Source organism: Salmo salar, chromosome 04 (genome assembly GCF_965601325.2).
Source record: "Salmo salar chromosome 04, fSalSal1, whole genome shotgun sequence".
Taxonomy (NCBI): domain Eukaryota; kingdom Metazoa; phylum Chordata; class Actinopteri; order Salmoniformes; family Salmonidae; genus Salmo; species Salmo salar.
Genome location: NC_138294.1, coordinates 57,126,707 through 57,138,241, shown reverse-complemented (window position 1 = coordinate 57,138,241; position 11,535 = coordinate 57,126,707). Strand labels below are relative to the sequence as shown.

Below are 11,535 nucleotides of genomic sequence, written 5' to 3'. Positions count from 1 at the left end.
AGGGCCCAAGAGCCAAACAACGTTGAAAATCCACCATGTACATAATGTCGGCCATGGTGGTTGACGGCTCCATGTTGTACCTGACATTACTGTCCTCCAGGTGGGTCTCATCCGGCACCTCTTCCCCGTATGACATCATGCTGTCGTCCTGCTCCAGGCCCATGCGGGCCGTCTCTTGGTGGGGTCTGGGAGGGGGCGGGGGGCGCACTTCCACCTCTCTGTCTGAGTCGCTGCCACTCTCTGACAGGTGGATCGCTAGGGTGGGACAGGGCCGGATACACCATTAGAACCTCATATCTCACATACAGTCTGTAGTGTCCTACAGATATCCCCAAATCATAGGATGTAGGTTTTAATTAACCTTGATGAACTTCTTAATGTCAATTTAATCTCTATTTATAATCTCACTCCATCCTATGACAATCTCCACCCTAGTGTGACTCACAGGAGAACGGGTTATCTCCCTCCTCTTCGCTGGCGTCATCCTCTCCGTCTGACATGAGCAGGTCCTGGTACAGCACACTGGCCTGGGCTGGCCGACTGGAGCCTTCATCCTCTTCATAATCATCATCATTGTGGCCCTGCAGTCGTCTGCGGGGCGGCGGCAACAGCATCTCCTCTTCATCATCCTCATCCTCCAGGTCTCCCTCACCATCCTCAGCCTGGGGAACAGTCATCATCATCATCATCAGGACTAGTTAGACTGATCTACAAACAGTCTCCAAATACGTAAACCCTCCCTTTCAAAATCCATCCACTCTAAACCCCATATTGTTTCTCCACCATCAGAGTCTTACAGGAGCTGGTGTCTTGGGCTTGCAGTCATACTCCTCCTCCTCGAAGCCTTCGATGTCCACGTCCGACTCCTCCTCTCCTAGTCTTCTATGACGACCCTGGAGACACACAGAGAAGTTAAGCAACACTGATAGAGACAGGAGGGATACTTCTGGGGAAAGACAGAGTGATGACTTGTGAAGCAATAGAGATGATGGCTGAAAAAGGATAATTGTCAGGGCAAACAGAACACTAGTATGACAAGCAGTCACAATTAGGAGCAGAAGTAACACACAAGCAAAACAGGCAGACACATGAACCAAATGAGTTATGGGGAGGAACCATCTTTGCTTTAGGAATAAAATGCACAAAGGGATCTTGGAATGGCTCCTAGCTAGGAGGAGCATGCACCAGTCAGGATCCACACTGTGGGAATGGAGAGGGAAGAACTGGAAGGGGACGACCAGGTGAATGTGCAAGGAGGAACGGGGGGATGGGAAGTGAGAGGGCGGTTAAAGGAGAGGTCATCCCTGGATGAGACAGACGCCGTTATACTCCTGGGGGATCTCTCCGTACCTTCCCTAACCCCCTCTTCTCTGGAACAGCCATAAGAGATGCCTTAACCTCAGAGAAGAGTCTGGTCTTTCTGTGCAGGCTCACAGAGGCACTGCTGTCAAACACATCGGCAGGCTGCCCACACCCCCACACACACACACACACACACACACACACACACACACACACACACACACACACAGGAAAGAGGGAGGAGAAATGATAACCACAGGGTAGGAAGGATAGCATAGAGATTAAGATATACAGAGGCTATAGAAACAGCAACTAATTGCAGACAACAGTGCTAAAGAGGAACTACGAGGAAGAGAAAGACTAGAATGTGAAGAGGCTATGTAATAGAGAGACTACAGCAGACAGACAAAAATAGGTCCTGGGAGAGAAGTTGCATTCCCTAACTCTGGAGCATGTGAGGGTTGAGTTGAGGTATTTTATTTGGTGACTGAGGGTGATAGAGATGTAAGGGCCCATTGGTTTATCTGGCTGGTTTTTGGCCCATACTTATGGGACAGGAACATTGCTACCTGTGATGTGTAGGTTCCAGGAGTCATGGGGTCCAGGCAATCCAGGTCTGCTGCATCCAGAGCTGCCTCTTTAGCTGTGGAGATGTCCTTCTCCAGCTGGGTCAGGTGCTCATCATACTGGGGAGATATCAAGCAACAATCAAATGATGCTTATTGGAGGATCATAAACATGATTCGTCATTTGACAAAGTATAAAGAGTTTCATTACACATCATAATGAAGCCATAAACATGATTCGTCATTTGACAAAGTATAAAGAGTTTCATTATGTCCCTCTCTCGCTGTTTCATACACACACCTCTGCCAGGGTCTGCTTGCACACGCTGACTATCTCCAGGGCCGTCTTGGTGTAAGGGCTGTCTGGACCGTTGTACTTGACACTGTTGGTGTGGACCAGGCTGACGTCAAACAGGAACACATCCCGGTTCTGGTACTTGTGTTTGGATATGTTCTGTTGGACCACAGCACACAGAGAGACTTTTAAATAACATAAATTATTATATTGCATATATTACCATCTACCACATTCTGTAATATATTCTGTATATTACATATACATTGAGTGTACAAAACATTAAGAACACCTTCCTAATATTGATTTGCACCCCCCCCTTTTGACCATAGAACCGCTTCAGAACAGGGATGCTGGGCCTATGTTGATTCTTCCCACAGTTCTGTCAAGTTGGCTGGATTTCCTTTGGGTGGTGGACCATTCTTGACACACACAGGGAACTTTTGAGCGTGAAAAACCCAGCAGAGTTGCAGTTCTTGACACAAACCAGTGCACCTGGCACCTACTACCATACCCTGTTCAAAGGCACTTCAATCTTTTGTCTTGCCCATTCACCCTCTGAATGGAACACACACACACAATCCTGTCTCAATTGTCTCAAGGCTTAAAAATCCTTCTTTAACCTGACTCCTCCCCTTCATCTACACTGATTGAAGTGGATTTAACATTTACATTTTTTTACATTTAAGTCATTTAGCAGACGCTCTTATCCAGAGCGTCTTACAAATTGTTGCATTCACCTTATGATATCCAGTGGAACAACCACTTTACAATAGTGCATCTAAATCTTTTAGGGGGGGGGGGGGGGTTAGAAGGATTACTTTATCCTATCCTTTAACAAGTGGCATCACTAAGGGATCATAGCTTTCACCTGGATTCACCTGGTGAGTCTGTCATGGACAGAGCAGGTGTTCTTAATGTTTTGTACACTCAGTGTACACTCATCTACACCATATAGGTTTGATCCATCTTGGCATGGAAGGATCCAAAAGGTGTCTTTGTTGTGGTTTTCCTCAAAGCTGGCACTGAAGTCCACTTCCCCAAACTAACTCACCTTGCGGACATTCTCCAGGTCCATGGGTTGGACTATCACTTTGTAGTAATCTGGAACAAACTTCTTGTTGACTGGATGGTGGAACGGCCAAGACTGAAGAGGGGAGAGAGACAGAGAAAGGACAGTTATAACATCATCCAACTGAGTGCTTGATTGAAGTTTTGCCGCAATTGTCAATATTTTAATACATTAAAAAGATATATTTTATTGTCACATTCACCGGGTAGGTGCAGTGAAATGTGTTTTTACAGGGTCAGCCATGGAAGTACGGCACCCCTAAAGCAAATGAGCGTTAAGTGCCTTGCTCAAGGGCACATCTACATATTTGTCAACTTGTTGGCTCGGGTATTCGAACCAGCGACCTTTTGGTTTCTGGCCCAACGCTCTAACCGCTAGGCATTTGTTAAGGGCAAAGAAAAGACTGGCCAGTAAAATGACTTAGACACAGAGAAAATACTAATAGCAAATATTGTCTCAGTGACATCTGAAAGAAAGTAGTAACCCTGATGACGGGTGGTCCACTCACGTCAGGCACGGCCATCATCTTCTGAGTGACGATGTTGTCCAGGATGAAGGAGAAGGCTACCTGGTCGTCATCGTCCAGCAGGGGGTTGATGGCTTTCTCCAGTCTCACCAGCCTGTCTTCCTTCTGCACAGGACAAAGGAATTTACCCCTTTAATAATAAACAAGTACTATTATTGAAGGCCACTTCCATTGTCTTCCACGAGTTGCTGAACATTTGCCTCCTCCTTCTGCAAACAGAGCAGCAGACTTTGGGCGGTGTCCAAAATGGCACCCATCCAGGAATCCATCAGCGTTCACACGTACCTCTTTCAGTTTCTCATCACAAAGGTCCAGCATTGTCTGCGCCACCTGGGTTATTGGATGTTTGGCACCTGAATACACAAAACAATTACAGTCTCAATAAGTTACATAACCGTCGCACAGAGTCCAATATTACAGTCATTCTCTAAGGCTTCAAGTGGTTTAAAGTTGTACCATTGTATGTGGCGCTGTTCTTGATGATGAGCTCCACGTTCTCTCTGAACTCCTCCCGGGAGGGGTACACACGCTTGCGCACATTCTCCCGTAGCGTCTGCAGATCCATGGGACGAGGGATGACCTTATAGTAGTCTTTCACCACCTTGGCATTGACCGGCGTGTGGAAGGGGTACGTCTGTGACAAGGTAAAGACAACACAATTGTGTGTGAGTGAGTGAGTGAGAGAGACTATAAAATGGTCAGAGGAATATAGGCAGTCTGTCTGTCTGTAAGCAGTGAATTGTGTGAATGTGTGTGTATCTTACATTAGGGTGATCCCGCATGTCATTAATGACGCTCTCCAGGACTGAGGACAGGGTGACCATGGGGTCAGTGCGTCGGCGGTGGATGGATTTGTGGGGCCTCTGTGAGAGGACGACAAGTAACAACAAAACAACAATCACAGCGTTAAAGATTTTCTAGACCATGCTTGAACTGAATAGTCATATACAACAACAGTCAATATAATGACAACTAGGCTCACATTGAGGTAGTCACAGTGTACAGTGGTCCCCACACGTCTCTTCTTCTTGGGGGGAAGATGCTGTTTGGGGAACTTCAGAACCAGGGACTTCCTGCGCACCTCATCAGCACTGGAAGAGGAGACAACACGGTCCTTTACACAGCAGCACAACATGATATTTCACAAACTTTAGCTACATTTCCATCCAATTTGTGACAGATTTCCATGTGAATACTCAAAAATCTTCATAAAACAATATGCACATTTTCCCACCAGAGATGCGTTTCCATCAAACGGACTTTTTGCGGATAAAAGGCTGTGTGTGATGACGTAGTACACAAAGAGCCGGGCGGCCCTCTACGTTCACTACGCAAGTTGAGTAGGGCCCCGCAAATAACGCAAGGGCCCGCCTCCCCCTCGTGTCAAAGCGGGTGTCAATGTTTACAACTTGGATGAGAGGATGAAGCAGAACTATCCTTCTGGTCACGAAGAGAGAGAAACAAAACACTGAGTGAATTGCAGGAACAGCGATCAGGTAAACATGTGTTCTCTCCTCTCCAAGTTTGATGTCAGCAAATAACAGTAACGTTAAGTTGATGTGCTAGCTGGGCAGTGCATCTCTCTCTCGTCTGTCTGTCTTGCTAACCTAGCTGGGCAGTGCATCTCTCTCTCGTCTGTCTGTCTTGCTAACCTAGCTGGGCAGTGCATCTCTCTCTCGTCTGTCTGTCTTGCTAACCTAGCTGGGCAGTGCATCTCTCTCTCGTCTGTCTGTCTTGCTAACCTAGCTGGGCAGTGCATCTCTCTCTCGTCTGTCTGTCTTGCTAACCTAGCTGGGCAGTGCATCTCTCTCTCGTCTGTCTGTCTTGCTAACCTAGCTGGGCAGTGCATCTCTCTCTCGTCTGTCTGTCTTGCTAACCTAGCTGGGCAGTGCATCTCTCTCTCGTCTGTCTGTCTTGCTAACCTAGCTGGGCAGTGCATTTCTCTCTCGTCTGTCTGTCTTGCTAACCTAGCTGGGCAGTGCATCTCTCTCTCGTCTGTCTGTCTAGCTAACCTAGCTGGGCAGTGCATCTCTCTCTCGTCTGTCTGTCTAGCTAACCTAGCTGGGCAGTGCATCTCTTGGTCTGTCAGTGTCTTGCTTGCTTGCCAGCCACTTCCAGGGCTGTGTTCTGTGACTTTGTGCCTGACAAAAGTGAGAGTGAAATACAACTATTTATTACGTTTGATAAACGCCAACGGGCAATGGTGTTTATAAACTGCAGTTCGGAAAAGATAACTGTGTCACGCGTGAACATGCGTTCATATGCGCATGCACGAAATGAAACTCGCGCTTTCCAGCAGCAACCTCTGTGAGGACCAGTCCAGACAAGATATGGGCGTGATGGCACTCCTCATAGGCACACATCATTTTAAAACAAGACAATGATTATCTAGTCTCTCAGTCAAGGTTTAGTTACAACTCTGGACTAATGCAAGAAGAAAAGCAATGGATTGATCTTGACTATTGATTTATATATTGAATTTAAAATGTTGATTAGCTAGGTATACTGGGCAATATGGATCTCAGTAAATAATAACCATCAAGTATTCAGCCAAGCCAGAGTATAAAAAGGAAATCTGGGGGAGCCAGTTTGAATGGGCCTGATGCAGCTGATAAAATGAATGATAGTATTGTTATCTATAATTTACAGGTGCTATGCTTAAGTTTGTCAGTAGAGGGGATGCTGGATCATCAGCCAGTACAAGCACAGCCTCAGTTGATCCACATCCAGCCTCAGCCAGTACTAAACACAGACACAGTACAGCTGGCTTCAGCAAATACTAACACAGACCCAGTACAGCTGGCTTCAGCAAGTACTAACACAGACCCAGTACAGCTGGCTTCAGCAAATACTAACACAGATCCAGTACTGGCAGCTTCAGCAAGTACTAACACAGACCCAGTACAGCTGGCTTCAGCAAGTACTAACACAGACCCAGTACAGCTGGCTTCAGCAAGTACTAACACAGACCCAGTACAGCTGGCTTCAGCAAGTACTAACACAGACCCAGTACAGCTGGCTTCAGCAAGTACTAACACAGACCCAGTACAGCTGGCTTCAGCAAATACTAACACAGACCCAGTACAGCTGGCTTCAGCAAATACTAACACAGACCCAGTACTGGCAGCTTCAGCAAGTACTAACACAGACCCAGTACAGCTGGCTTCAGCAAATACTAACACAGACCCAGTACAGCTGGCTTCAGAAAATACTAACACAGACCCAGTACAGCTGGCTTCAGCAAATACTAACACAGACCCAGTACAGCTGGCTTCAGAAAATACTAACACAGACCCAGTACAGCTGGCTTCAGCAAATACTAACACAGACCCAGTACAGCTGGCTTCAGCAAATACTAACACAGACCCAGTACAGCTGGCTTCAGCAAATACTAACACAGACCCAGTACAGCTGGCTTCAGCAAGTACTAACACAGACCCAGTACAGCTGGCTTCAGCAAGTACTAACACAGACCCAGTACAGCTGGCTTCAGCAAGTACTAACACAGACCCAGTACAGCTGGCTTCAGCAAGTACTAACACAGACCCAGTACAGCTGGCTTCAGCAAATACTAACACAGACCTAACACAGCAAGTACTAACACAGACCCAGGTGAAGTACAGGCAGCCTCAGCCAGTACTAGCAGCTCAGACCCTAATAGAACCAAATGACCCAGCAGATTGGCCCCCAGGCTTAACAGAATTTATGAGGACTGAGTTAGTGCGCAGAGGTCCATTCAAACCAGGACTGGATTTTTCTTACCCTAAAGACAAGTCTATGAAGAGGTTTTCATTCAGGCTTATTACAGAGACAACTGTCAAATGGGGAAAAGATTACCAGGAGCTGGCTTTCATACGCAATCAAAAACAACGCTGTGTATTGTTTTTGCTGTAAACTCTTTTCTACAAAAGACTACAAAATAATAAAGGAAGGCGTGAATGACTGGTCAAATATCATCGCCATTCTGAAACACAATGAGGGTAGTCCTGAACACACAAACAATATGATTAAGAAGCTAGAACTTGATCAAATCAAACTTTATTTGTCACATGCGTCGATTACAACAAGTATAGACTTTGCGGTGAAATGCTTACTTACAAGCCCTTAATCAACAGCGCAATTCAAGATGTCGGGGACAGACTCTTGACCAGATACAAATGACAATTTTGGAGGCTGAAAGAAAGAGATGGCGGGATGTCCTTACACGTATCACCTAGTCTCTGGCTCAAAGAAACCTAGCATCAGACAAACTCTTCTAACCCGATAATGGAAACTTCCTAAAAGAGGTTGAATTACTGGCAAAATCATGTCAGCAAAATTAAAGATGGAGAGACACATGCTCATTACCTTGGGAAGCGCACACAGAATGAGCTGATACAGATTGTGAGTGACAAGATTCTAGAAGCAATAGTGACTCAAGGAAGAGACTCAAAATACTTCCCCATTATCTTGGACTGTACACATGACATTAGTCACCAGGAGCAAATGTCCATTATTCTGAGAAGCGTGGCTTTAAAGGGAAAGCCAGAGATCAAAGATCACTTCCTCAGCTTTGTGAATGTTGAGGTTACAACAGGCTTGAATCTGTCCACTGTCATCTTAGATGAGCTGAAGATTCCATTTGAAGATTGCAGAGGGCAAGCTTATGATAATAGGGCCAACATGAAGGGCAAGCACCAAGGAGTAAAGCCAGACTGCTCAAAAAACATCCCAGAGTCGTGTATGTCCCATGTGGAGCAGATACTCTAAACCAGATGCTGCCAAATCTTCAAAAGATGCAGTTTGTTTTTTTTGGGGCATGTGCAAAAGCTCTTCCCCTTCTTTTCAGCTGGCACACAAAGATGGAGTGTTTTGAAGAAACACGTGAACATAACTGTGAAGTCATGGAGTGACACAAGATGGGAGAGTAGGCTCCAAAGTGTTCATGCAATCAGGTATCAGGCTTCTGCCGTTCGGGAGGCATTACTGGAAGCCAGACAGACGATCAACGATCCTGTGTCCAAAGTGGAGGCACAAGCGCTTGCAGAGGAAGTTGGATCCTACCGCTTCTTGATTTACTGTGTCGTTTGGTGTAAGATACTGACAATGACAAACAAGGTGAACAAGCTCCTCCAATCCGCCTCAATGCAGTTGGATATCGCAGTGAATTTAATCTCAAATGCAAAGGTCTTCCTCACTACATACAGGGAAACTGGATTCTCTGAGGCCCAGACAACAGCCAAAAGCATTTGTGAAGAAATGAATGTGGAGGCTGTTCTGAAAGAGAAGAGACTGAGAAACAGCAAGAGGCATTTCAGCCATGAGGCTCCTGATGAACCAGTGACTGATGCACTGAAAAACCTTGAAGTCAACTACTTCATCATTGTGGTCGACTCTGCTGTGACATCCATGGATGAGAGATTTGAAACACTCAACCAGGTGAAAACCAAATATGGAGTGCTGCTGAACTTCAGCACTGCCTCTCAGATGTCCAGTGAATCTTTAAAGGCTCACTGCATGGAAGTTGAAAACACTGTAACCTTCAGAGATGACTGTGACATCAGTGGAATGGATCTGGCACACGACATTCAGAATTGACCTGATCTGCCATCAGATAAGATGACTGCCTTTGAGCTGCTTTCCTTTCTCTGTGAGAAAAACCTGGAAGAACTTTATCCTAACCTTTGGATAGCCCTAAGAATTGCAGTCACCCTACCAGTAACAGTAGCATCGGCAGAGAGGAGCTTTTCAAAATGAAAGCTCATCAAAAGCTACCGGAGGTCTTCCATGTCACAGGAACGTTTGAGCGGTCTGGCCATCATGAGCAGAAATCATGACGTGGGGAAACACATGTCCTACGATGACATCATTGATGATTGTTCCTCAAGAAAGTGCAGAAGAAGAATATTTTTATGGTATTATTTTAATTCAAACACTCAAATGTTACACACTTAGTAACATTTAAGATTGTATGGCAGAAGTGCATTTGTGTAAATGACTGCTTAACTATGTGTGACATACTTTCTCAATTTCTTCCAGACAGTCCAGACAGACTGGTGTCCATGCTGATGCTGAAAAAGCCCAGGCTGTAGAGGGAACCAAAGTTAATCACATAGATGTATAGGTTTTATTTGACTATTTTAAGACATATAGCTGCAGCCATAGCCTATTGGCTTATGTTTACATTGTCTATACAAAGCTAATTGTATCATATTGTGAGGACTGGACTAATTACCAGGCAGCAGAGCCAAAGCTCAGTGTTATATTTTATTATTTTCCAAATGTTACATTTTCTACAATTTCTTATTTATGTTAATGTTAATATTCACTTATCTTAAGATTCTATAGAAAATACTCCATTCAATAAATATTGTTTGTATAGGTCTACTTATTCTTAGACCGACAGACGGAGCAAACTGTTCTAGAGGAGGGAGGATTGTAGTGGGAGCACTGGGGTGTCAGGTGTGACTGTGTGGCAGTGGTAAATGGTTTACATGGTAGGAGGGCACATACAAATAACTGCCATTAAATTCCAATGTACTGAATGAGGAACACAAGTTAAATGGGTTTCCATCACATTTTCAACTCTTCTGGTTGTCACAAAAACTTTTGGGTCTATAGAAAATGTGCCTTCCTTGGTCATGGCACATGATCTCTAGCCAACAGCTTACAGATACAGTGCGGATAGGCTACCTACATTATGAGATTATTATGGATAAGAGCGATTTTATTTGTATTTGTCAAACAGCAGCCAAGCATCGACCATCATCTCACCAGAATAAGACCCTCTCATTGGAAAGGAGCATTAATCTCATCACCGTGCACTTTCATCATCATTTATTTCATCTGTAGCCTAATAAACTGCATGTTTTCCTGAGTCCTAGTGGGAGGACCACACAACATATCATCCACCGCCTGACTCGAGGTTTACTTCTGTATTTACATTTTTTTATTTTATTGAACCTTTATTTAACTAGGCAAGTCATGATGGTATGATGGTTATTATATAAATACTTGAGCGTATTTGGCGTTTCATGTTCCATCAGCCCGGTTGTGACTATAATGTGACAGGTAATTAATCCACATGAAATGGTTGGATGGAAACGTGGTTATTTAGACAGACGTACAGAGCATAATGGACAGACCTACAGAAGCTCAGTTAGCTGTGCAATAGCTTTTGGTGCTTCGAAGCTGACATTACCGACTCAGTAAAAGAGTAAATATAGTAAAAAGGACTTTGGTCACTCTAGTAACATGGAAATATTTCAGTTTAAGTTTCCAATTTCTCCTGAATGTCTAGCCTGTGTGTGTTTGTACCTCTCGATAAGCTGCTTGCCGAGGACGATCTTGGTTCCCTCCACCTTGATGAGTTCCTCGTTGTCGTTGTGGATGACAGTCTTCTCCAGCTCCTCCTCTTGCTCCTCTGTCATGGCAACCGGGTTGGAGGGCGGGGCGTTGGTCTGGTAGTATAGCGGGCAGAACTTGTTGGTTCGCATGTGCCCAATGGCACCGCAAGCTCCGCACTTCAGCTAGGGCAGGGGAGGAAGAAAAAGAGATGTAGTTAACAATCAGACAAACACCCTATATAGGAATGGAAACTGCAACTCACTGCATCACATGGCACAATAACTGCCACATCACATGCAAACACTACATTATCATGCTTATTATAAGCAATATAATATATTGCTACTAAAGGAAAGTGTGAAAACAGCGAGGAAGGTTAATCTTGAATTGAATGATCCTATTTTAGAAACAGAGCAGGTCAGCAGGAAAACAGACAGTAGGTTATGGA

General features: G+C 44.9%; 1 protein-coding gene across 6 annotated transcripts in view; it reads right to left on the bottom strand.

Annotated features, from left to right (window-relative positions):
• Window positions 1–11,535, bottom strand: part of LOC106603388 (transcription initiation factor TFIID subunit 1) — a 55,371-nt gene that overhangs the window by 1,145 nt on the left and 42,691 nt on the right. For 3 of the 6 annotated variants that reach the window (XM_082974585.1, XM_082974586.1, XM_082974587.1), the window contains exons 27-39: window positions 11,058–11,269; window positions 4,744–4,852; window positions 4,526–4,624; window positions 4,218–4,395; window positions 4,047–4,114; window positions 3,744–3,866; window positions 3,218–3,310; window positions 2,170–2,322; window positions 1,872–1,988; window positions 1,351–1,464; window positions 798–893; window positions 446–662; window positions 81–255 (exon numbers count right to left, since the gene is read on the bottom strand). In XM_082974585.1, coding sequence (XP_082830711.1) covers window positions 81–255; window positions 446–662; window positions 798–893; window positions 1,351–1,464; window positions 1,872–1,988; window positions 2,170–2,322; window positions 3,218–3,310; window positions 3,744–3,866; window positions 4,047–4,114; window positions 4,218–4,395; window positions 4,526–4,624; window positions 4,744–4,852; window positions 11,058–11,269 — 1,754 coding nt within the window. The remainder of the gene's footprint in view (window positions 1–80; window positions 256–445; window positions 663–797; window positions 894–1,350; window positions 1,465–1,871; window positions 1,989–2,169; window positions 2,323–3,217; window positions 3,311–3,743; window positions 3,867–4,046; window positions 4,115–4,217; window positions 4,396–4,525; window positions 4,625–4,743; window positions 4,853–11,057; window positions 11,270–11,535) is intronic. The other 3 variants (XM_014197006.3, XM_014197007.3, XM_014197009.3) reach the window with 1 other exon arrangement.